This window comes from Bos indicus x Bos taurus, chromosome 24 (genome assembly GCF_003369695.1).
Source record: "Bos indicus x Bos taurus breed Angus x Brahman F1 hybrid chromosome 24, Bos_hybrid_MaternalHap_v2.0, whole genome shotgun sequence".
Classification (NCBI taxonomy): Eukaryota; Metazoa; Chordata; class Mammalia; order Artiodactyla; family Bovidae; genus Bos; species Bos indicus x Bos taurus.
This window is the reverse complement of record NC_040099.1, coordinates 57,838,323-57,865,128: the sequence shown is the minus strand read 5'-3', so window position 1 is coordinate 57,865,128 and position 26,806 is coordinate 57,838,323. Positions and strand designations below refer to the sequence as shown.

At 47.7% G+C, this 26,806-nt stretch overlaps 1 protein-coding gene and 1 long non-coding RNA gene across 3 annotated transcripts in view; one reads left to right on the top strand and one right to left on the bottom strand.

Moving 5' to 3' along the window:
• Positions 1-22,600, bottom strand: part of LOC113882799 — a 48,760-nt gene extending 26,160 nt beyond the window's left edge. For both annotated transcript variants that reach the window (XR_003508446.1, XR_003508447.1), the window contains exons 1-2: positions 22,370-22,600; positions 19,473-19,580 (exon numbers count right to left, since the gene is read on the bottom strand). This is a non-coding gene — a long non-coding RNA (uncharacterized LOC113882799). The remainder of the gene's footprint in view (positions 1-19,472; positions 19,581-22,369) is intronic.
• Positions 1-26,806, top strand: part of ALPK2 (alpha kinase 2) — a 117,829-nt gene that overhangs the window by 9,393 nt on the left and 81,630 nt on the right. Inside the window, exon 3 of the mRNA XM_027525943.1 lies at positions 22,392-24,111. Within this exon, the coding sequence (XP_027381744.1) occupies positions 22,392-24,111 (1,720 nt within the window). The remainder of the gene's footprint in view (positions 1-22,391; positions 24,112-26,806) is intronic.

Sequence of the window (26,806 nt, the reverse complement as noted above, 5' to 3'; positions counted from 1 at the left end):
GATCAGTGCATAGTTTCCCAAAGAAAAATACTTTACCTACCTGAGTTTAGTCTCTCAGTCTAAAGAGTTCTTAGATATTTGAGAGCTCCTGTTTCTGTTTCCTAAGGGCTTTTCCTGGCTTAGTGTCCCATCTGCACTTCTGCTGTGAGGCTGCGAGCCCTGCTGCCGCGTTTATCCGCGTTCTCGTCTTCCCTCTTTCCTCAACTGGGTAGTACTTCTCCCCGCATTCTTCCTGCATTCTTGTCGTATCACTCTAATCCCCTGAGACCGTGTATTTACGGCAAACAAGGCTATCTGGAGAGATTGATCAGTGCTGTTGTGACCTTTCCACTACCACAGGTCAAGTGTGCTTGGCAGACATAAGACATGGAAAGCCAAGAACGTGTTGGGAGAGAGAAGCGTCACTGATAACCGTACAGCTTGCACTGTGGCATGGAAGCATTTCCCCCCTCAAGATATAAGGCTTGGACTTCCCTGGTGGTCCTGTGGTTAAGAGTTTGCCTTCTAATGCGAGGGGTGTGGTTTTGATCCCTGGTTGGGGAACGAAGATCCTACCCACATGCCTCGTGGCCAAAACACCAAAATATGAAACAGAAGCAGTATTGTAACCAATTCAATCAGGACTTTAAAAATGGACTTCAAAAATCTTAAAAAAAATAAAAAATAAAGATGTAGTGGTTGGGAGGAGGGGAAGAAAATGCAAATAGATGTCTTCTACCTCATCATGAAAGCAAGTCGCAATATATATACAAACCGTGAACTGTGGTCTCTTATGAATGGATTTTAAAGACAAGCAGTGAAGCAACAGATGACAACGTGTCTAGGAACCCACACCTAGAGAGAGACGCTCGTCTCCGCAGAGTGGAGGCCTCTTTCGATGGTCACGGTCCCATCCAGTGGTAATGAGGGCGCGTCTAGGTTAAGAGTGAAGCAGGAGGGAAGGGAGGGGGGAGGTCAGGGCAGGAGCCCCAGTCAGAGGGATGGGAAGCAGCCCCGCTTGCTCTCTCGTCGGCTCAGCCCTGGAGTTGGCTGGTCTGGAGGCGGACCTGGTAGACGAGCTGGTGGGACAGTGGCCGGGAGAACCGCACCCACCACAAGCATTGCTCATATGTGTGCGGGTTGACTAGGGTCCCCCATATTCATGTTCACCTGGAACCTCAGAGTGTGACCTTGTTTGGAAATAGGGTCTTCCCCCGCTCCACCCTCAATACCAGGCGCTCAGGGCTCTTTATTTATTCCTTTATTTTCAGCTGGGCTGGGTCTTCGTGGCTGCACTGGCTTTACCGTCTGGTTGCAGCACTCGGGCTTCTCCTTGCGGTGGCTTCTCCTGTCGTGCAGCACAGGCTCTAGCGCACAGGCTCAGTCGTTACGGCACACGGGCTCGATTGCTCTGAAGCACGTGGGATCTTCCTGGACTGGGATCAAACCCATGTCTCCTGCATTGGGAGGTGGATTCATGACCACTGAGCCACTAGGGAAGCCCAAAAGTAGGGTCTTTGCAGATGTACTGCAGAAAGCCCAGGCCTGTCGGCGGCCCCCCGAGGTGGGAGGGGCTAGGGGAGATCATTCCCGAGCCTTCAGAGGGGTGTCCCTTCAGCGTGGCCCTGCTGACGCTGTGATTTTGGACTTCCCAGCCGCCAGAACAGTGAAGGAACACATTTTTGTTGTTTTATGCTGTTCTCTGTATGGTGGTTTGTTATGTCCACTCTAGGACATTCATACGTGATATGTTTGAGTATTCTTTAAAAAATGCTGCCCTTTACCTACTTAGTATAGGACTGACCTTTTTCTTCTGATAACCAGAGTGCTGTTCCCAAGATGCCAGCTGAGTTCATCCAGGCCACCTGGGAGGCGTCAGTGGATCCAGGGGCAAAGAACATTTTCCAGCTCTGCCCTAAGCTGGGCATTGATTGCTCAAGATTTTGAAGGGAAAAAAGTCCATCTGAGGTTTCCCGAGTCACTTATGTTTTTTGACCCCAGGGAAATCTGGTCATGTCTGGAGGCATTTTCGATTGTCACAGCTGGGAGGGGGTGCTTCCGGCATCCATTGGATAGTGGCCAAGGATGCTGCTGAATGTTCGATATTGCTCAGGGCAATGCCCCGCAACGAAGTACCTACCACCCATTCTATAATGCCAGTAGTGCTGAGGCTGAGAAATGGTGTCATCAACCATCCAAAAACAGAGCGCCCGGAAGCAGCAGCAGCTGGTTAGTTCTCCCAATTCTGGGGGCTGGCAGTGGCTGATACTGCCGGGGTCACTCGCGCTCACTCGTGGACTTGAGTCAGTCTGAGGCTTGGCTGGGCTGGGAGGTCCAAGGTGGCTTCACCAGGAGGTCTGGCAGTTGATGCTGGCTGTTGACTGGGCCTCCTCGCTTCTCCTCCATGTGGACTCTGATCCTCCAGTTGGCTAGAACTGGCTTCCTATACGTGGGTCTCAGGGGAGCAATATGGAGAAAGCTCCAGGAAATGTTCTTGTTGAGCTCCATCCCAACACCACCTCCACCACATTCTCTGGACCAAAGCAAGTCACAGGGCCAGAACAGAGTCAAGACGCAGGAAGAGAAATGCCACTTCTTGAACAGTAGAGTAGAAATGTCATACTGCACCACGGTGTCCATAACCGAGTGAAAGGAATTAGTGGCCACATTTTGCAGTCTACTATATCTCATGCTATGTTGCTCAGTCGTGTCTGACTCTTTGTGACCCTGTGGACTTTAGCCCACTAGGCTCCTCTGTTCATGGGATTCTCCAGGCGAGAATACTGGTGTGGGTTGCCATCCCCTCCTCCAGGGGCTCTTCCTGACCCAGGTATCAAACCCACATCTCATTATGTCTCCTGTCTTGGCAGGCAGGAGTTTAATAATAAGCTTTGCTGCTTGTGAGTTATGTGACCTTAAGCAAGTCAATTAACTTCTCAGAGCTTCAGTTTCTTCATCTGTAAAATGAGTGTTTGTGATGATGTATTGAGATGATTTATGCAAAACAATCAGTGGAGAGTACAGGGCACTGCAGCAAATTTGTTTTTAGTTAGCAGTTAACACTCCCTGAAAGTCTTTTTTTTTTTTTAAACCAAACCATGGGACAACCCGCGGAAGTGCCCCATCCCGCAGCCAGGAAGCCACTGCTCCGAGGCTGCAGGAGCCCGAGCCGCCTCCGCCCCGGGGTCGCCCTCTCAGGTGACCACACCTGAGAGCGGTTACCCGCGGGCTAGGCCCCGCCCTGCTACTCCCTGAAAGTCTTGTATTCCCAAAATTAATCTGAAAGAATTACTTTCTCCTAGCCAAGTGCTTAGAGCCAGAATAATTTTATACGCATAGTTTTGAAAGTGTTAGAATCAGTTGAGAATTTTCAAAGACAAGAAGAAAATAGATTTTTAACAAGAGAACTATAATCCAAACACAGGATTGAAGCTGTTTTTATCATATATTGACACTATACACTCTGTTTGGATGGTTTTTAAAAGGTGGAATCTGTGAATCTGAATCTGTGACTTCAGTGAAATCTGGGTCTTCTCAGTTTTTCCTCATGTCTGGATGGACAGATGCTAGGAGTCTTGGAGCACTGTTAAATTCCTGAAGCCACGCTGGTTTGTAGCTGGCAGAGGGTTGTTCATAAGTGCTTGTTGTCTGAGCCCAACTTCGGCCCTCGAGGGGCCCTCTGCCTATCTCTATACCCAGGGAAACCCAAATTCTTTCTCAGACATCTCAGAAACATGAGGTGTTGGTTGTGAATGTGGCTGGGCAAATAAGAAGAGGTCAGTCGGTTAAGAATACCTCCATTCTGGGGACTTTCCTGGCGATCCTGTGCTTAAGAACCTGCCTTCCGATATAGAGGACATGGCTTGGGTCCTTGGTTGGGGAACTAAGATCGCACATGCCTCAGGCACCTGAGCCCACACCCACAACCACTACACACCCCAGAGTCTGCACCGCAGCTAGAGAGGAGCCCATGCTCCGCAAGGAAAGACCCTGCCTGCTGAAAACTAAGACTCGAGGCAGTCAAAAGTAGCAAAGTATTTAATTAAAAAATGAGAATATCTTTATTTTTGGAAGGAACACCTCAAGGAACACATCCTGCCAAAGGTAGAAGGGTCACCATCCACTTCACTTGCAAAGGACAGGAGATTGCATCCACCATTGAAAGCAAGGATTTGAATCCAAAACTGAATATGGATTTAAATCCCAGATCTGCCTCTTTCAAGCCATATCGTTTTGGGCAAGTTGCTTAAGCTGTCTGGGTCACCATTTCCTCACTTATAAAATAGGGGTAGAGATAGTATCGGCTTTAAAGGGTTGACCCAGGGATTAAATCAACACATGCCAAGAATTTAGAATACTCTTTAAATAATTGTTACTTTGTGCAATTTGAATATGTTCCCCAACACGCCAAGCCATGCTCATGCTCAGTTGTGTCCAACTCTGCGACCCTTTGGACTGTAGCCTGCCAGACTCCTCTGTCCGTGGGATTTTTCAGGCAAGAATATTGGAGTGGGTTGCCATTTCCTCCTCCAGGAGATCTTCCTGACCCAGGGATTGAACCCGCATTCCTTGTGTCTCCTACATTGGCAGGCAGACCTTGAACTATAATTTTGGAACTGATTAAAGAGAGGGCAATGTAGAGGTAAGAAAGGCGCTAAGTTTGGCAGCGTTTCCCCCATCTGCTGTTTCCCTCTTGGAGAAGAAAATGTAATTAACATGTTTGATCAAGGACTCATTTGGTGGAAATAAAGATGACTGAACCTTGCTGCAATTTGGCTAAGAGGGAAAGGCATTTCATCCGAGGTTGGAAAGCATTTTATGAACTTTGTGTTCCCGTGAGCTTAAGTAGGTGTCACAAATCTTAAAGATGAGCTCTAGTGCTTCAGGCACCAGGACGGCTCTGTGTCCGAGCATGGAGCCAGGGCGGGCTCCTGCAGCATTCTTCCTGAATGAATTCAGCCGCTGTGCTTCGTGGCTGTTCCTCCGACCACTGCCAGGAACAGTTCTTAAGTGAGTCGCAAGGGTCTGATGAGAAACACCCATTTGGTCCCCGGGACGATAGGGCCGTGCTGATAACCTGCTGCCCGTCTTCACTTTGCGGTTTTAACTTCAGAGGTGAGTGTCTCAGTGGAGTGGATGGTGACAGGGCCACGCCACTGGATGCTCAACCTTTCTTGTGTGCCCGCTCATCCTTTCCTGGGACAGGACTTGAGCAGTTGCTCCCACCACGGTGCTGGCTCTCAGGGCAGATCCACGACTCTCAGGTGACAGACCAGTCCAACAGTCCCTCCCCAGATGGTGGGACACCCAGAGAAAGGTGCACTGGAAACTGGACACACGCTGAATGGCTCTGGAAAGTCCCCTCCATTGACACCTTCTGAGAACTTGGAGAAGACCAGTAACATGAGGGAAGTTCATGGGCCAACTGGGGTTCACTCTTCCTTTGTAATCCCAGAATCATGGGGTGAATTTCTGAGAATTGGAAAGAGGGAGAGTCTGGCTGATGCAGAAATTCCAGCACTAGCAATCACCTGGCCAACGTTGATGTCCTCTTTCAAGGTGAGCCTCATAGAGACATTACCTTAGGGACATCCCTGGTGATCCAGGGGCTAAGACTGCCTTGTAATGCAGGGGGTCCGTGCCTGGTCAGGGAACCAGAACTAAAATTCCACACGCCACAACTAAAAAAAGATCCCACGTGCAGAAACTGAAGATCTTTGCATGCCTCAGTGAAGACTGAAGATCCTGCGTGCTGCAACTTAGACCCAGTACAGCCAAATAAATAAATAATATTAAAAAAATTTTTTTAATAACAGCGAGTTAGGGCAACTGGAACTGAATCAGGTCTTGTGAGTCCAAGAAAGGTTTTGCTTCAGCTCTGAGGGGAGATGCAGGGAGAGATGGGACTAAGAACATAGTTTGATTGGGAACATATTTCTGTCCTGACCAGCCCAGCCCTGTTTTCTCCCTGGCAAAGGTCTCCCATGAAATTTACCTCCACTTTCGCTTCATCACCCCTGGGAACCTCTCCTGCCCTCCCCACCACCCTCTGCCTTTCACTGTCGTGGAATTCTGTGCTTGCCTTGGACACCTGCCTCAGACTCCATCAGTCCTGACTGCCTGGCTTCCCTGCTCCAAAACCCAGGCACTGGTTCACTTTCTCTGAAACCTATAAGGCTAGACCAATCCCAGCACCTTCAACTTCTCAGCTCCTGAGCCATCAGCCCAGGCCTCAGGCTGAGTCCCACGCATGTAGCTGGGGAAGCCTGATACTCTGGACCCTCCCAGGATCCCTTCCAAACCACATCTGAGCCATCCTTGAACCTAGGAATGAGCTTGATACATAAGAGGTGTCTGGATCTGGCATGATTTGTTGACCTTGCCTGTATGAGCTCAAAAATACCACAGACTGGGAGGCTTAATCAATAGAAGTTTATTTCTCATGGTTCTAGAGGCCTGAGGTCAGGGTGCCAGCAGGGTGGGGTGAGGACCCTCTTCTGGGCTTGCTGATGGCTGCCTTCTTGCTGTCTCCTCACATGGTAAAGAGAGAGAAAGTGGTTGGGGGAGGACAGGCTCTCTGCTATCTCTTCTTGTGAAGGCACTAATCCTATTGTGGGGGCCCCACCCTCACGATGTTACCTAAGCTTAATCACCTCTCAAAAGCCCTCTTACCAAACACCATCATATTGGGAGTTAGGGCTTTAACACATAAATTTGAAGGGGACACAATTCAGTCTATAGCACTGCTCCAAATTTGGAAGGCATCCCAGCCATGCACAGGGTCAGGCCTGGACCAGGCCAGTAGGGGTATATGTGGGACCACTGGTTAAGAATCAGAGATTTGCAGCACTCTGCAAGCCATGAGTGGGTACTTAACAAGGGCTGGCTTCAGAGTCATAACCTCCCAGGTTCAACTGTTAGCCCTACTTCTTGACTGGGCATGTCTGTATCTATAAAGGGTAAAAGAAAAGAAAGAAAGAAAGTGAAGTCGCTCAGTCACGTCCGACTCTTTGCGATCCCATGGACTGTAGTCTACCAGAAAAGAAAGAAAGAAAGTGAAGCCGCTCAGTCGCGTCTGACTCTTTGCGATCCCATGGACTGTAGTCTACCAGAAAAGAAAGAAAGAAAGTGAAGCTGCTCAGTCGTGTCCGACTCTTTGCGATCCCATGGACTGTAGTCTACCAGGCTCCTCTGTCCATGGGATTTTTCAGGCAAGAGTACTTGAGTGGGTTGCCATTTCCTTCTCTAGGGGATCTTCGTGACCCAGGGATCGAACCCAGGTCTCCTGCATTGCAGGCAGATGCTTTACCGTCTGAGCCACCAGGGAAGCCCCATAAAGGGTAAAGTGGAAATAATAACAGTATCTCCCTTGCAAGGCTGGGGGAAGATGTCCTGAGATAATACATAGAAGGTTTTTAGAACAGTGCCTGGTACTGACCAAATGCCAGGTAAATGTTCACTTTTTCAGGGTCTTCTGTGTTTTGTTAGCTACTGTTAGTCACTCTTAGTCATAAGAGTTTAAAAGTGGGATTACGTTACCTTCCCATTTCAGAGAAGATGGGGGCCAAACAGATCTCGGAATCATTTTTTTAAAATAATTTAATATATTGATTTTTCGGCTGTGCTGGGTCTTCGTTGCTGCACGGACTTTTCTCTGGCTGTGGCGAGTGGGGGCTGCTGCAGGCCTGCTCTCTCGCTGTGGTGCTCAGGCTTCTCACTGCGGTGGGTTTTCCTGTTGCAGAGCACGGGCTCCAGAGCACAGGCTCAGTACTTGTGGTGCATGAGCTTAGTTGCTCCTTGGCATGTGGGATCTTCCTGGATCAGGGATTGAACCTGTGTCTCCTGCATTGGCAGGCAGATTTTTTTTTTACCACTCAGCCACCAGGGAAGCCCTTGGAATTCTTGAATGAGAATCTTAGTGTGATTCCAGAGCTGGTTTAGAATGACCAGGGCTTATATAAGTGTTAAGAAGCCTAGCCAAAGGCATGGACTCTCCCCAGGTAGGCAGAACAGATGAAAGACTGTATGTGAAGCTTGGGGCAATGATTCGGTCCAGAATTGATCGTTAACTAAATTCTGAGCCATCTCTGAGTTCCAGTGTTACTCAGGCCTAGGGTGCTCCCGCAAGACCCTTGTCCTTGCTCTTTCTTCTTCTGGAATGTTCTCTCCCCAGATAACCCCGTGGCTAGTTCTCTTACTGCCTTCAGGTCTCAATCACCTGAGACCTTCTCTGACCCGCCATCTAAAATAGCACCGCCTGCCCCCAGCATGTCCTGCCTTCCTTGTCTTGCTTCAGTCTTCACGTGGCACATGATGTAATGTGTGTCGTGTGGGCACACGCACACACACACACTTATCCGCTTTGCGTAGGTGTGATAGGCACACAGTGCCCTCCTCACATTTGAAGTGTTGAGTTTGGTGCGCTCTGACACGCACACACAGCCGTGGCACCATCACCACTGTCAAGAGAATGGACACGTTTAGTCTCCCAAGGGACCTCTCTGTGCCCCTTTGCACCCCCACTTTCTGGCCCTCTTTGCGCCGCACCGCCCCCCATCCTCACACAATAAGCTTTTGGTCCCTGGAGACTCTCTTAATCTTTTCTAGAATTTTTATAATTAAATGAGATCGTGGAGCATGTACTCTTTTGTATCTGGCTTCTTTCATGCCACGTAATTATTTCAAGAATCATCCGTGTTGTTTGGTGTATCAGTGGTTCCCTCCTTTTTTGCCAAAAAAGGAGGTTTTTGGTTTCTGAGTTTCATAGTTTGGATCTCCCAGAATTTGTTATCTTATACTTGGACACGGGTTATTTCCAGTCCTGACATGTATTTATTTATATTTTTGTTTGTCATAGTTTTCCCCCAGCTTGAAGGTAGGTTCCACGGCAGCAGAAACTTGTCCGATCTGTTCCCTGCTGTACCCCCAGCACCCAGGACAGTGAGCTCTGTGGGATGAATTACACAATGCATATGGCGCATTTGTTATGTTCTTTACTGAATCTTCATCTGAGGGGAGGGGAAAGAGCTGATGGCATGCGGGATGCGCCACCCCTAAATATAATACCTTGGCATATGAAAGATCTTAAGTTGAAGGAATTTTTAAAAAATGGAAGAAGCAGAGAGATCATTCTGACCTTCCCCCGTCACCGTTCTTCCCAGAAAGAGGTCCTATTAATAAAACTCCCCGTGAAAGGTGCATTCCCTGTGCCCAGAGGAGGGAAGGCCTTCTCATCACCAGAAACGGGGAAACTGGGGCAAGAGCTCTGTACAAACAAACCTCGTGAAAGTCACACGTATCTCCCCGTGGCCTCCTCACCACTTACTGCCCACAGCGCACACCTTCTGTCTTGTCAGGCCTTTGCACAAATTTATCATTTCTGTGTCTACACAGTATAAATGCTTCTTGTTCTGGTCACTTCTCTGAGTCTTCACTCTTTTGTGAAGGCTCCACGTGCATGTACGAGTTAAATAAACTTTGCATGTGTTTCTCCTGTTCCTCTGTCTTTGTCAGTTCAATTTTTTCTCCCCACAGAGCCGTGCTCTGGACAGCCTTCTGAGTTTCGGGGGAAGGATGTGAATCATGGTGGCTTCTTGGTGGTCAGCCTGCCGGTCCTTCAGGGGCTGTGCTGTTTAAGGGGGTATGAAGATAGGGACTGTTAAGAGGCCTCTTGCGGGAGCCATAGGACCAGGCCACCACGCCAGTGGCTCTGGTCACCCACTAAGCTGTGGGAGCCTGAGCTTCTGGTCACTCTGTGGCCGCACTTCTCTGGCTTTGTCATTCCCGGTTCCCTGGACCGCTGCCCCAGCTGTGGGATGCTTCTTCCTTGCCACTCCTGCCTACTGCTCCCCCAGCGAGGGGCTGCTCCCCCGGGCACTGTGCCAACTCCCCACTTTCCTGTCTGCTGCCAGCTGCCGGGCTGGCTCCCCTAGCGGGCACCAGGTGATATGGGAGCAAGGCAGGTGGGCCAGGGAAGAGGACCAAGGGGGAGGCAGCTGGCACCAAGGCTCTGACACAGGGAAGAGGACCAAGGGGGAGGCAGCTGGCACCAAGGCTCTGACAAGAGAGCAGCAGGCAAAGAGAAGCAATCACATTGTGAACGGTTCCTTCCCTGACCACAGTCTCCTAGGCTGCTTTTGAGAGAGAAGTTCTCCGGTCTGTTTTTGCAGTATTTCCTCCTGCCTGGGTCGAGCAACTAGTTTTTTAAAAAAGCGAAACCAACTCGGTCATAAAAAGGAATGAAATTGGGTCAATGATAGTGATGTGGATGAACCTAGAGTCTGTCATACAGAGTGAAAAAAGTCAGAAAAAGAAAAACAAATACCGTATACAAATGCATATGCATGGAATCTAGAAAAATGGTCCTGATGAACTACCTGCAGGGTAGGAATAGAGATGCAGACGCAGAGAAGGAACTTGTGGACACAGTTGGGGGGAGGAGAGGGTGGGAGGAACTGGGAGATTAGGATTGACATGTATACACTCGTTGTTCAGTTGTCAAGTCATGTCTGACTCTTTTGCAACCCCGTGGATAGTAGCCCACCAGGCTCATCTGTTCACAGGATTCTCCAGGCAGGAATACTGGAGTGGGTTGCCATTTCCTTCTCCGGGGAATCTTGCTGACCCAGGGGTAGAACCCATGTCTCCTGCATTGGCAGGCAGGTTCATTACCTCTGGGCCACCAGGGAAGCCCATGGGTAAAAGAGCTAGCTGGTGGGAAGCTGCTGTAAGCACAGGGAGCTCAGCCTGCTGCTCTGTGACGACCTAGAGGGGTGGGCGGGAGGCTCCAGGGAGAGAGGATGTATTTACACTTACAGCTGATTCACGTTGTTGTACAGCAGAAGCTATCACAACATTGTAAACCAGTTATACTCCAATTAAAAAAAATAAATGAAATGAACAACAAAAAAGGCAAAACCAATTTAAACAGCCACTAAATTTCACAGGGGCATCTGCTCGGCATTTCCTACAAACTCAGCTCAAATGGAGGTGCCAGTCAAGTGACAGCTGATATTTTTCTGAGGGTTTAATAAAGGGACATTCACTTTTCGTAGACGTGGTGGAGTCGTAGAGCTGGAAGCGACTCCAAGGCCTTGTCTTTCAAAGTTGATTTTCCCTGGGAGCTCGTTAGAATACCAGAGTCCCAGACCCTGGCCTGGCAAATCAGATGCTGCCTTTTAACGAGATCCCGGGTGATTAATGTGTGAGAGGCCCTGTTCTATGGATTATCTGGCCCCTGGCTATACCTTACCCCTAGAGAACTCTTGAAAAATATTGATACTTAGGTGATACTCCCAAGAAATGCTGATTTAATTGGTCAAATGCAACTGGTCCAATCCAGTTCCATTATAGACCCAAGACCCGGAGTGATGGTGGGACCCATCCAAGTTCCTAACAACTGGTTAGGGCCAAAGCTAGGATTAGCCAAGAATTGTGTCCTGTCCCCCACTGCATCTCATTCTGCTAGGGCTGTTCTCCAAAACAAGTCTACTAACACACTTGCTGGAGTAGAGCTCAAAAAGAAGTGATTGTGAGGACTTCCTTTAAAAATAAGGATTCACAGACATCCCTAAAAGTCCAGTGGTTAAGACTTCACCTTCCACTGTAGGGGTTGCAGGTTCGATCCCTGATCCAGCATCTTAAACCAAAATCATGGCCAAAACCACAAAACATTGGGGGGGAAAAGCAGAAGCAGTATTGTACCAAATTCAATAAAGACTTAAAAAAAAAAGGATTCATGGAAGGCCTATCTTATGCCTGGGATTGTCCAAGAGCTGGGGCTTCCCTGGTGGCTCAGATGGTGAAGAATGTGCTACCATTGCAGGAGATCCAGGTTTGATCCCTGGGTCCGGGAAGATCTTGCTTTTCTTTTCTTTGTTTAAATTTTCCTAAGCACTGTTTTTATTTGTAGAGAGTCCTAACCACTTCAGAGGCAGGAGGAGAAAGGGTTTTTTTTCTTTTTTCCCCAAACCAAGGGCCTCTGTAACGCTGTCTGCCCTGACAAGCACACATGCCAGCGGCGTGGCTGTGAAGTGACTACAGTGTTTAATCTCTCGCTGCTGGGATAACAAGGTGACGCCAGTCTCTGCTTCTGTAAGAATCCTGAATTTAGGATTTTTGACTGTCACTACTCCAACTTCTATTTCTGAAGGTTTGAAATTAACTGACAGCAGACAGGCATAAAATCGCAGTTTCCACTGTCCGTTCAAATGTCCCATTCATATGTTTTCTTCACTATTTTCTCCCAAGGAAGCTGGTTGACCCCTTTTGCTTCACTCCTGCTGCAGTGGCTTTAACCCATGGTAGCAGCAGTCCAGTACTCTTGCCTGGAAAATCCCATGGACGGAGGAGCCTGGTAGGTTGCAGTCCATGGGGTCGCTAAGAGTCGGACGCGATTGGGCAACTTCCCTTTCACTTTTCACTTTCATGCATTGGAGAAGGAAATGGCAACCCACTCCAGCATTCTTGCCTGGAGGATCCCAGGGATGGGGGAGCCTGGTGGGCTGCCGTCTATGGGGTTGCACAGAGTCGGACACAACTGAAGCGACTTAGCAGCAGCAGCAGCAAAGCCCGTGATCTCATGGAATAGAGTCAAGAGAGAGGGAGTCACACGTTAGACACACCAACAAAACTGGTCCACAGTGGTCTTGGAGAAGGAGGCAGGAAGCCGCTAGCTTCTGGATCCATCTGACACAACTGGATATTTTGCTGTTTGACCGGATGCTAGGAGGGAGTGGAGGACCAACTCCAGGGTGCATGGCCCCAATAACTGGTAGAACAGAATTGCACATTTTTGTGAGACGGAAAGCAGGTTTGGATGAGAAAAATCCAGGTTTGTCTTGGAGCATGCTGGGTGTTTAAATGAAATAACAGTGTTAGTCCTTCAGAATTCTAAGCTAACTGACTTCTGTGAAAGAGCACTGGGTCCTCTGAGCCAGGGTCCAGGGTTGCCTGGTTTTCTGTCCTGCTCTCAAGAGGCCATGTCTTTCATAGATGGATTTGCAATTTAATCTAGGAGTCTTGCTGTTGTCACCATGTCCTTTGAGATTTCCAGAGACGTTCTGGGACACTGTGCCAGCTTGGTGGCCTGTCGGTGAGGCCGGTGGTGATGGTTTCCAGCTACCCTTGAATTTTCTTTTGAGAAGAGGGGTCTGTTGTCTGTTCACTAAGCCTGTTGGGAGTAAAGCCATGAGATGGTGTCCTTTCTGAAACCAGTGTGCTCATGTCTTGTTCACAGAATATCTGGTTGGTCTGCATTTGATCCTAGAGGTTCAAAAAGCTGCCACATGCTCAGCACTTTTGTGCCAAATGAGAGCCAGGAAGCCACCCCCTGACATGCCCGGGCCTAGCCCTAACCCTCCTCTGCCGTCCACTGAGCGATTCCCCCACCTGCTTCACCAGGTCCCCAAGCTGATGTTCTGTTAGCTCAGTGCCTGCTGAGCCTCAGTAACCTAGGAGGCTGAAAAATGCCAGCAGCACAGCCCATCACTGAGATGCTGCTTAACTGGTTTTTTGTTTTGTTTTGTTTTGGTGGGGCCCTGTCACTGGTAATATTTTCCGCTCTTTCAAACAGGTTTTATTTTTTAGAGCACTGTTAGGTTCACAGCAAAATGGAGCCGAAAGCAGTTTCCATACCGCCCCCCGCCTCCAGTGCAGACTCTCCACATTCTGCATCCCCTCCCAAGAGGAGGGCGTTTGTCACAATTGGTGAGACTCTCGGACACACCGTTACCAGCCCAAGTCTGCAGTTTGCATCAGAGCTCACTCTCTCTCTCTCGATGTTGTACATCCCATGGGTTTGGGAAAATGCCTGATGACACCTGCCCACCAATATCGCATCCTGCAGAATGGTCTCCCTGCCCTAAGACTCCTCTGGCACTGGCAGTTTTTATAAAGCACTGCAGGAGATTCCAGGGCAGGGCTGAGAACCACCGATTTAGAGCTTTGTGTGTCCCGAGCCCTGCTTTAAGCCCTTTCCAGGAATTAGCTCCGTAACCTCATGTCAGCCCCGGTGCAGATACAGTGATTGTCCACCATCACACGGTGGACGGACGGCGTGTGAACCCAGGCGGGCTGGCCGCCAAGTCTGCCCCTACGCACAACACGCTGTACTCACTTTGCAGCCTGCCTCTCCCATCTGCTCAGAATTGCACCTGAATGGAGAGGGACAGCAGACTTGCCTGGCAGTTCGCTCCTGAGCAGAGTTCCGTGCCTTCCAGCCCCCGACACCCACCCTTCAGGGCCTCCTCCCCACACGGCTCATCTCTTCGCTGACCCTCACCTGTGACCCGCTGGGTCTCGCTTCTATACATCTGCCTGGAGTGCCCGCCCCTCCTCCCTGTCCAGCCAAGTCTAATCCTCCCCACTGGGCTCAGGTTACCCGCTCCTGGCTCTGTTGCCCGAGATCCAAGCCACCCTGACCTCTCCCCTCCTGTCTGGCACAAGCACTCCCTGCCTCCACGGTGCCTTTAAGAATTCGATGACTCTGAAGTTTGCAAATCATGTCCTGCTCCCTGTTTAATACCTGAGAGTTATCTCTTGGCCAAACTGCTAGCTCCCCCAGGGAAGGAAGCAGGTCTCATGCCATCCATGTTCCGTCTCCTTTTTCAAGTGCCATGCCATGTGCCGGGTGTATGTGCTTGTAGGTCGAACAGGACTTAGGGGAGGATGGGATGTTCCTGCTTAGCTGGAGGCCTCAGGAGAGCGGGGCCTCTCAGCCTCACCCTGGTACCCTGTGCAACATGGTGAGCCTCTCACAGAACAATTTCCACTCCTCCCGAAATGAGCACTCTCATCTGCTTCCCGAAGAACTGGAGCTTGAGGTCCAAACCCCTCAGTCTGGGATGCAAAGTCATTCATGATGTGGACTCCACCTCCTGGTCAGTAACTCCTCCTGCTCCTAACTGGCCTGGGTCAGCCCCACCTTCTGCCTGCGTGTGTGCGTGTACGCGCGTGCGTGTGTGTGTGCGTATACGTATGTGTTGTATGTGTGTGTACATGCTCAGTTGTGTCCGACTCTTTGCAACCCCGTGGACTGTAGCCCGTCAGGCTCCTCTGTCCGTGGGGTTTTCCAGGCAAGAATACTGGGGTGGGCTGCCATGTCCTATTCCAGAGGATCTTTCCAGCCCCCGTGTCTCCTGTGCCTCCTGCATTGGCAGGTGGATTCTTTAGCACTGTGCCACCTGGGAAGCCCCGTCCCCTGCCTTCTTTGGGTCAAGAGCAGCAGAGAGCCAGTGGCCCTGGGAGAGGGGGAAATGCAGGTTCCAGGGGCCAGCTCTGTAATAGTGAGCACAAGAGGGGACAGGGGCAGACGGTCCCTGGAGCAGCACAAACCAAAGCCCCCTTCATCTCTCCAGATGTCTGGTTCAGCACATCTGTTGGTAAGTAACTAGATAAATCGGTGCATGTACAAGGAATCTCTTTGTCAATTTTAAAATACATCTAGCTTCTTGCAGAAAATATCAAGAAATTCCATGTGTTTGTAGTGTTAGAATTCTTCCATCTCTGTAATGAACGTAGCTTTGGGGCATGGAAAGGAAACGCAAGCCTTACTTACTCCTTTAGTTATTCTGAGTAAGTCAGTTTATAAAATGGACAATAGCAGTTAGGCAAGTCATAAAATACAGACACTTAGTGTCAGAAAATATTATGACCTTCACCCTGTGCTCTGACTGCGGGAAGGACAAGGATGTCATCATGTAAGTATGCACTGAGCCCAGCCTCCCCCCACTGTTGCACAGGCAGGCTCAGGGAGGGGCCGGGGAGACAGCTCGTTCCCAGATCTTGTTTTCTTCCACTGGAACATGGAATGAGTAATAGAATCATATCTGAAATTCAGAGAGGGTTCCAAATCTTACCTCTAGCCAACAGTTTCAGCTTCTTCTCCTACCAGCTCTGCCTTCAGGGCACCTGGCCACATCTCACAGTTTGAGTTTCAGCATTTTTAATGATGGTGAGAGCATTTTGGGGGAGCGGGCAAATGACATCCAGGAGACAGAAGGAAAGGAGCAGCAACAGGAGCGGGCTCATCTGCTTCGCATTCCACACAGATGCAACTTATCTTATTTGTGCCACTGTGGTCATGAATAAGGGCTTCCCAGGTGGCTGAGTGGTGAAGAATCTGCCGGCAATGCAGGAGACCTAAGAGACCCGGGTTCGATCCCTGGGTGGGAGAGATCCCCTGGAGAGGAAAATGGCAATCCACTCCAGTATTCTTGCCTGGAAAATCCCATGGACAGAGGAGCCTGGTGGGTTACAATCCATGGGATCGCAAAAGAGTTGGGTATGACTTAGCGACTAAACAACAATAATAACAACAATCATGAAAAGATAAATGTATGAAATAATGCATTTGAAAGCACGACACCCTTCGGGGATGATGAGAATCATGGTGACAGAAGTGGAGGGATTTAAAAGTGCATCCGTTTGGATTGGTCTATTGCACCAACGGCTAAAGAAAAAAATGACTCCATGTCTTTTATTGGACTTGATACATTCTGTTCCCCAACTCCTTGTCTTCATGGTCTTATTTTATAACATCACTAGTCCTGTGGATCCTTCTCCTGGGTTCTTAGTTCTTACTCACATTTATGACACTTGTTCACAGGACACAAAACCATCCCAAGGAACTTCTAGAATTCGCGCTACCCCCAGCCTCCTGCCCCCCCCAACCCGCAGCGCCAGCATCAATGGTAACCAACCTCCTTCCCAATCCAACATATCCGTTTGCCTATTGTTTGCCGTAGTTGTTATCCCCTGCTGCAGGCAGCCGTGATGTGAAACTATTGGCTCTGAAATTTTTGGACAAAAATGCTCTCAGGAAAAATATTGTTCATATTGACTGAGCTCTGTCACATAAAGACAGTCTTGTGGGTGAGGTCGTCCAGGTCAGCACCAGACGGGTCATAATACTGATTCCCTGGGAAGGGGGCTTCAGGAACAGGGGCTTCCCACCCTGTTCTTTCTCCTTTAGTGGTTACTGGGTTGCAGATTTTCACTGACTGTGGGCTCTTGGTTCTTGAGACTACCATGCAACTGGGGATAGGGGAGAGGGCTAGGGTGAATTAAATTGCAAAAAACTCACTCTTCTTGCTGGGAGTCAGCCATTTTTCTTGAACAAATGCTACCTACTTTGCCCTTGACTGGTGTTGAGAGCTCTGAAAAAGTTGATTCAGACAAATGCTGCCTTCTCGTTGTAAAGGAGGAAACTTTTAGGGGTCCTTTATGTCACAGTTTTTGCTGATGCTTTTCATCTTCTACTTCATGCCGTTTAGCACAGAATTGACTCACATTGTTATAAGTGAATATCATATTATTTCCTTAATTTAGAAGTTTGGAAAACTTGTATCTCTTTATAAGCTTGATAGTTTCCCAATACTTCAAGGCTGTTCTGACAAGGGTAAGAGTAATATTAATGAATGTAATTCTTAAAAATATTGTATATTGAACCATATTAATATTAGGAAGATCTCATGAACCAAGTTTTTCCAAATGACCAATATATGATACAAAATCACACATGGGTTAAAGATCCATGTAAAATGCAGTGCAGACCAACAGATTCTGTGTCACATGTATGAAAAATTAATTGATCATGTTTTGGATTCCACATTGCAACTAATCTTTGTGTGGTATCAAAGAGGTTATCTGAAACCAGATTAAAAAGACCATTAAAATGCTGGTTCCTTTTCCAACAACGTATCTGTGTGAGGCCAGATTTTCTTCATATACTTCAACCCAAACACTGTAGTGCATCCCATTGAAAACAGATGCAGATACAAAAAATCCAGCCGTCTTCTATTAAGCCACAAGCTACATGAAAAAAATGTAAAGCAATACCACTCTTCCAGTGTTCAAGAGCTGGACACGACTGAAGCAACTTAGCATGCACAATGTTACTCTGTTTTGAAAAAAAAAAAAAAAATGTTTTTTTCCTCTCTGGTGCTGTCCTGGTATTTTTCATAAAAATATGTCATTTATGCAAACTTGTAATAAGGCAATTTTTGTTCTTTTTGAAGGAATAAACAAATGTTTTCAATTTTTCCATAACTTTAATATGGTCAACATTGGTGGATATTACCCCTATAAACAAACGTCTGTTGAATCCTCGATTATTTTTGAGCGTTTAAAGGGTCCTGCTGCCAAAATGTTTGAGAACCTTTGGTTTAAACCAAATAGTTCAAGCTCAGAAGAAGCCCCATTTACTTAAGGTCTCATGCATCCCTTTTTCTCTAATATGGAAGTGATTCATTTAGAAAGAACCTAAGAGTATTCAGGCAAGATTTTCACAGCAAGGTGGAGGAAGGCTGCTGTCTTCTTCAGCCGAAAGGAGAGGTATGCAGGTATGCAAGGAGAGCGCAATTAATTGTTCAGGGAATTTCTTCCCGAATGGTTTTGAATTCCTGTCAAATCACCGTGGGGCCCACAGGCAGGCCACTCTGCCAGCACTTCACCAAGATTCTAAACCCCAACCTTGTGTTCATGCCATTTCAACGGCTACCACCGAGGTCCCTGCTTTGAATTCCCTTTGCCCTTCTGGAATGCACCATGCAACTTGGCACAGAACTGACTGTAAGCGCCTCTGAGAAGCTTACAACACCTCTCCGGGAGATTTTTAGTCATTTCAGGGCTGGACATGATATCTCCCCCATCTCTTTTTTTTAATTTGGAAAATTTTATTTATTCATTTGGCCACACTGAGCAGCATGTGGGATCTTAATTCCCCAACCAGGGATTGAACCTGAGCCCCCTGCGTTGGAAGCTTGGAGTTTTAACCACTGGACCTACTGGGGAAGTCCCTCCTTGACTCCCCGTCAGCTCTTACCGTTATATTGGTTCACACTCTTGTCGTCAGTTTACCCATGAAGATGCAAACTCAGAAAAGAAACCCTTTACTTGCAGATGTGATCTTTCTCTGCACCCTGTCATTTCCCTCCTCTGTATGTGCACTTTCTAACAGGACACACAGAGCCAGGCATAAGAGTCAGAGACTCTGGTTTCCTCTCTAAGCTCCGCCACTTACCAACTTTGTCACTTTGGGGGAAATGACTCCTTTGAGCCTTAGTTTTGCGGACAGGGAGCAGCCAGCATACTGTTTAATAGAGGAGGCATTCAACAAGGCTGGGTTTCTTGCCGGATTTTCTCCACCTCCTCGTTAGGATGCTGAGAAATAATTATCTAGGACATGCCAACCGCAAACCATAACTCTCTCAAAGGCACTCATTAGACAGTGAGAAGTTAATTGTACTTAATCCAGTTCCTCTTCCTCTTTAATGTACTCAGGATGACTTGTAAAATCTTATATCAGCTAAAACACATGTTCCATAAAATCTGACATTACTAAATCATAACATTCCCATATCTGTTAATTTCATCATTCAGAAATTAAATGCACAGAATCCATTGATTTTCGCCATATTTTTCTAACATTTGTTGTGTTTTCCCTTCTTGAGTTTTGTGAATCGCCTCTGTTCTCTCCTTTATTCCTTTCTTACCTGTCCTTTGTGCCTCTCAGGCTCATTTTTTCCTCTTCCTTTCTCTTCTTCCTACGTGAATCATAGTACCTTCAGGGTAGCTGGTTCGTTCAGCAGATGGATCATGGCCTGGATAGAAGAGGAAATCAGAATTACTTGGGATTTCCCAGAAGCCCCTGGGGGCTGTTTTATACTCTGTTTACGCTCTCTTGTGTGCATGCTCAGTAGCTTCAATCCTGACTCTTTTCGACCTTATGGACTGAGGCCCGCCAGGCTCCTCTCCGTGGGATTCTCCAGGCAAGAATACCTAGAGTGGGTTGCCATGCCCTCCTCCAGGGGATCTTCCCGACTCAGGGATTGAACCTGAGTCTCTTGGATCTCCTGCATTGCAGGTGGATTCTTTACCACTGAACCACTGGGGAAGCCCCATTTAAGCTCTCAACTGAGGCCAAATCTCCAAGAACGCATCAGAAAGATGCATGAAGGGAATGACGTGGGCCATGTGAAATGCTCCTCTCAGCTTCAATTGAAGAGACCTCAGCCTAACTAATAATGAGGATGAGGATGTCTTTGAGGGTAGGCCAAGGACAATTCGTAGCAGAATATGTTTGGGAACTTGAAAAGTAAATTCTTAGGCCCTCTACCCACAGATTCTTCTTTTTCAATATTTGTTTATTTATTTACTGTGCTGGGCTTCCACTGTGGTGTGCAGGAGCTTTACTTGGCATGTGGAAGCTAGTTCCCCAGGAAGGGATCAAACCCTCACCCCCTGCATGGGGGAGTGTACAGTTTTAGCCGTTGTTCCCCAGGGAAGTCCCTAGCCACAGATTCTGATTCAAGAATTTGAATCTGATGTAAGATTTTACAAGTCATCCTGATAGTTTCTGCAGACTTCTTAAGAACCAGAGAAAACCTGGTCTTAGTGCTGCCCCATCCTTTTTTTAAAAAAGTTATTTATTTGTGCCAGATCTTAGTTGCAGCACGTGGAATCTTTGATCTTTGTTGCAGCGTATGACCCTGACCAGGGATTGAACCCAGGCCCCCTATATTGAGACCACAAAGTCTTAGCCACTTGACCACCAGGGAAGTCTCCCCTCCCCTTTTTAAATGGAGTTCTATTTGACACTGAACACCATGTAAGTTGAAGGTGTACAATGTATTGCTCTGACACCTTTATATTATAATATGACTGCCATAGCAATGTCAGCTAACACTCTTATCACATCATGTAATTATCATTTTATCACTTTCGCTTTCTTATAGAGTACATATGGCATAAAGTTTCTGCTTCACAAAGTCCTTTCACCCTGATTTTGTGATTTGAACCTCAGAATAATCTTGTGAAATAGACAGGAGCAGCTACTGATTCCCCCAGAAAGTTGCCCTAAATCTCATTCTCCCCGTGCTACTGGCCATGACAAATCCAGAGATTGGCTATGGGTCAGGCCTGGCCAACCTCGGGCACCTCGAGTGTCTTCTACTTGAGAATCAAGTTGCCAAAAAAACAAAGCATTAATGCAGTTGAAATTAGTTTGTGCTTTCTGAAGATGAGGCCTTTGTGAGTGGGTACCCAACAGTTGAAGGCTTATGAGCACATGTGAGGTCAGGAGACAAAGAGGGCCCTCCAGTAAGGAAGAGAGAGGATAAGGAAGACTGTGTCCCATGGCTGTAAACATCTAACACTGACCCTCCTGGGGGAGACATTTGTGCATCTCTTACACGTGTGAGTCACTAACAATCTGACCATCACCTCTGAGCCTGAGCTAGACCCTCAGCTCCTGCTTTCTGAAGATGGATAGTACATAAAACACCAGCAGTGTTACGATGAGGTCAAATGAGATAAATAAAAGTGCAAATTCAAAAGCAGAAATAGGGACGTCCCTGGTGTTCCAGTGGCTAAGACTCGGTGCTCCCAGTGCAGGGGCCCAGGTTCGATCCCCGGTGGGGAAACTAGATCCCATGTGTGCACGCGTGCAGGTGTGCGTGCCGAGTCACTTAGTCGTGTCCGACTCTCTGCGACCCTATGGACTGCAGCCCGCCATCCCACATGCTGCAAGTAAAGATCCCTCATGTTGCAGCAAAGATCAAAGATCCTATGTGCCTTATCTAAGACCTGGCACTGCTAAGTATTAACAAACAAATAAAACTTAATATTAAAAAAGTGGAGCAGGTACAACACGTGTTTATCGAGACTGCAGAGCCTGGAGAAGTGTTCTAAGGGGAAAGGTCAGCAAAGCAAGTCAGGCTCCAGGCGCCATGTGGCTCCAGTCAAGAAAGGGAGGGGCCCCCAGCACCATCCTTTCTGGAGCAGGGAGAGCAGGCTTGGCGTGATCCAGGATTCGGTTTCTTCCCTGCTGAGCCAGAGCCAAACACTGGGCGGGTACTGGTCAGGATGGCATGTGGACATTGGTTTTCAGCCAGAGGGGTTCGTGGCTGTGGTTTAGACTTTATAGTCATGTTAAATTAAAGAGGAAAGGGCACTGCTCTTCATGCACATAGTTCTAGTATGGTGTTAGCTTTACAGCCTCCTGGCAAGAACCATGTTTTCTTAGCACAGTCTTTAAAAGAATTACTGCTTACAGTAGCCCACTATAAGATTCAGAGTGCTTTAGTTTTTTGTGTACTATGCATTCCTTCAGAAAGTAATGCTGCTTCAAGTTTCTATAACATAACATGACTTAAAATAAAAGAGAGAAGAAGAAACTAGAAACTGTTTCCCCATTCATCTGAGTTATTCTCAGCATTTTCGATTTGGGGTAAGACTGTGAAAGTCTTAAGGGAAAATGCTGAGCATCTCAGCCCGTTGCCTCTGACCACAAACCCCTTCCCAGGGGGACCCCAGATCTTGAGTGTGCAGGAAAACCACGGTCATTGTGTGTGTGTGCCAGGATGCAAGGCATGTCGGCATGCAAACTTACGTGTCTCCTCTCTTCATCCTAGCTGTACCCAAAATGACACTGCTGTTTATCAAGTCTCTGCTCGGAACTGTTTTGGGATGATCTGCTGCTCTGCTTCCATTGAAGTGCAGTGCCCACCAGAGGACCAACCACTCTCTCCCAACCCAAAAGATGACGGGCACACAGGTTGGAAACACGACACGGAGACATATGAGCAGGAGAGCCCAAACCACACTGATGAGAAAGAGCATCCTTATAAGGAAGGAGAAGGTATCGCCTCGGGGCCTCCTACATCAGCTGACGCCCCCTCCTCCAAATCCAGCGGTGCTCATTCACTCCAGGTATCGGCCGACCGTGACCCTGGCGCGTCTGGCTCTGACAACCCCTTGGCGGTTAAAGACACGAGGCAAACGGAAGAGGCTGGTGGTGCTGCTAACACAGAGGGCGTTGCGGACGGGTTGCGTTTTCCTAGTTCAAGTGATGCTCCTGATAAACAAGATGTGTGTGGCCACAGGGCCGTGCATTCCGAAGTACCAAGGTTAACAGATGGTGCCTTAGACCCTGAGGGCCCTAACGAGGAAGCCTTGAACTCTAGTCACCAAAATGCCAGAGTCCAGAAGTACATCAGCTTCGGCCTGGCCCTGACACGGGCAGACTCGTCCGCTCCTCCAGGTACCAGGCCCGTCAGCCCCCCGGCTTCCAGCACAGACTCTGACAGTGACTATGAACTTTGCCCAGAGATAACCCTAACCTGCGCCGAGGAGTTTTCAGATGATGACCTGGAGTATCTGGAATGTTCCGACGTTATGACAGATTACTCTAATGCGATCTGGCAAAGGAACCTGCAGGGGATGGAGCGTGTTTTTTTATTAGAAAGCGATGACGAAGAGATGGAATTCAGTGAGTGTAGCCTGGGTGGGTGTGCGCGTTTCTTCAGTGAATTGGGTTGCAGGCCCCCGGTGTCGGATGACACGGGCCCCATGGATGCCACCGCTGGCCTCTGTGGTCATCACTCACCACCCCAAGAAGTGGGGGGAAGGAGCAGCCGGGCCTCCACGCACAGAGCCTCATCCTTGCAAGAGGGGATGCCCCTGCCCCTGGGACTTCAGCAGGATGGACCGGCTTCGGTGACAGACCCGGGCAGGTATAAACCACCCGCTGCCTTGGAGGCTGCTGAAGACGGTTATCCAGGAATTCAAGGAGAAACCAGAGACAGCCACCAGGCCGGAAAGGAATTCTCTGGTGACAAGCTGCTAAACATGGATAAAGCGGTGGCAGGGACAGAGGGGAAGCACTTGTCTGGTGAGTCAGGACAGCCAGGGATGAGCCGGTGTCTGGAGACCAGGGCCGAGAGAATAGTAGGGGGAAAAGACGGATGGAGCCAGCGGGGCTCTGAGAAACCTGCCAGGACGTGGCGACCGGGAATTAAGGGAAAAGCCAAGAGGCTGAATTCCAGCCTGGAAGAAAGGACGGTGGAAGCCTCCCTGGATCGCCTCTGTCCCAAGGGACCTGTTAAGCACCCACTAACCCCGAGTGACAAAAGAGTCAGCTCCCATGCCAGAGCAGAGGGGACTGATCTGAAGCCCCAGTTGCCTGCAGGAGGCCCTGAGGTTCCAACCCAAGCAGAGCCAGAAGCGAAAACCCTGCAGGCTCCACCCGGCTTGCTCTCCAAGGAGGAGACCTTGCACTTCCAGAGAGAAGGGGTACGGGTTACCGACGTATTTGAAACGTGCAAGGTTTCAGGCTGGAGTGATCATCCTCAGGTAGGACTCCTCTTTCACAGTTTATCAGCTCAGATGTATTTGTGTGTGTGTGTGTGTGTGTATTTCCTTTCCCTCCACATTCACAATTGCTGTGCCACAGTGTACATCAAAATAATTCTCTCGGTACCACCAGGGGACTTGTGAATGACAGGGGCTGCTGCTGGGAAGGAAATCTGGTTTTGAAAAAAGGCCCAGATAAACCCTAAGCCATCCTAATTATAGCAAAAGACAGATAGAAGTGAGAGGCACTAATGGGATTCTGGACAGCTGGAAAAAGAAATCTGATATTTTGTCTACTGCATGGGTTTTATCAGGCAATGTCACTATTCAGAAAGTTTTCAAGCAAATGTTTTGGGTGTAGTCTTTAAAAGAAACCAAAACATTCTTTTTGGTAATTTTCCAGGACACTTTTGAAACTTGGTAAGTGCTGGCTTTTATCAGAATTCATAGAATGAATGAGAGATTTTGGTGTGTCTAAAAGATTTGCAGAATTTGCTTAATGATGCTGGAGAAAGTAGAGAAAGTAGACTTTGCTGTGCTCAAAAATCTAAGTAGATTTTTGAATGAATCTCTGTTTTATTTTTCTTAGACCACATAGTGTAAAAGAGGCAAAGAAAACACTGCAGGAATTAAAAAAAAAAAGTTTTACCCTGTTACTGATTTGGGGGTATATTTGAAAGAGATGGAAAAATTAATATACTAAGGATGTTATGTGATATATGAATTTATTATATTTTTAAGTGTACAGGGTTTTAAGTCGGCTTTGAACTGATGCTATATTATGGCCAAGATTTGATTTCTGTAAATACCCACGAAAAGTTATTTATCATTATTTTTACTCGGCCTCTGCTTTCCCTTCTCCCAACTCTGTAGTAGGAACCTAGTATTGTTTTTATAGAAGACTAGATAATACTCCAAAGAAAACTAAATATTCCCAAGTGCATTCAGTTATTGAGTTCACTTTGGGAAAAAGTAAAAATTTAATGCACTGATGATTTCTAAAGGCCCACTCATAAAATAGCCAATCTGAAAAAATCTCCATATGTAAGGTAGTTTTTCTTCCCTGAGCAGATTCTTCTGTTCCACTGGCCAAATTAGCCATGTGAGGGCCACATTTACTCCACTCTTTTGCAGGAGTGCCAGCTTTACCCTATGTGGTTGTTTAACACAGCAGTGACCACAGACTCAGGCCCGAGATACATTTAAGGAGGGGTTTTGGCCAAAGAGTAATACAAAATTAAGCTGCAGCGTTCATTTCTCCATGTCAGTAGACACAGCATGTCCTTTTCTGCTCATAAACTACTCTGCCTTGCTCAGCTGGGTGCCTTTTCACAGCTGTTTGGCATCCACACCGAGCATTTCACTGGGCAAATTATTTCAGTTATTAAGCGCTGTGTGAAGGGGGAGGTGTTGCCCAGTGGCCTCCCAGAAGTCAGAGGAGGGGAAGGGGCTATTGACAAGGCTAGTTTCAGACCCACTGCTGTGCAAGGCAATTCCTAGCTCCCTCAGCTGCCCAGAGCTGAGAGGCATCGAAGGAGGGAGCCCCCTCTCTCATCCTCAGCTTGTGCTCTAAGCTTGATTCTGAGATGGAGAACTCTGGGGACCAGCAAGCTCTCTTGTTTCCTGGCAATGCAGCGAAATAAAACAGGCCGTCTCTGGGACCCTGTCGTCTCTATTGAACTTCTTAGGGCACTCTTGCTTACACACTCACACATTCATGAATGCACACCCACCTTGCACGCTCTCAACTCAAGGTCCCATCTGTGTTTTCAGGCATGACCAAGGCAATGATCTCAGAACGATGAATATGACTTTTTAGATAGCTTGCACTCTGCAGGTGGAGGGACCATTTCTCACTTTGTTGTTCTCTGTAGCAGAGCCAGTCTCTCACTCAAGTGTCAACATGAGTAGAAGCTGTATATTCAAAAACAGTTTTGTGCTGTAGAAAAATTTTGACTAAAGCAGGAAAATTATGCCACAGGGATAGTGGTATAGTGAGCACAGATTTCTTTTACCCATGCAAAAAGTTACTCCCTAATTGTGGATGTCTGTGCTTCTTACATATGTGCACAACATAGCCAGATGTATATCAAATGGCTAAATATTGCAAACGTGATACAAAAGCATTAGAGGGTCATTGAAAACCAAATCAAACTTTTTATAATGTTGCTTAAAAAAAAAGCCCAAGTTATGGGGGTGAATCCTCCCATAACTAAGTCAAAAGACATTTAGAATATTTATTCTCAGACATCTGAGGCTCATGAGAACTTAAAATTTGAAATGGCTAAAAATTCTTGGTTGGGGGTAATATTAGCAAATTTGCCCATTCTTGACTCTTGCCTGATTCACTTACCTTTAAGGTGCCCAGCAGTAGAAACAGTAACCAGCATCTTATCTTTTAGGATGTTCTCTTCATCTGTGTGTTGCTTTTAGCTTCTGAGAAAAATTCCATGTCTCTAATTCTGTGTTACAGCACAAGGCTGACGTGTAAACTAAACCATGTCCAGGGGTCCTTATTTCCTGTCTTCCTTTCCCACTCTTGCAAAGCAAGGCCATCTTGTTCTGATCTGTCTTGGAGTAGTACTTGCCCAGGCTAAGATTGGAAAGCCCCCAGTGTCTACATTTATGGAAGATTCCTAAATTAATCCCAGTTTGGGAGTGGAAAACGGAGAGGGTACCCCAGGCTAACTTGAAT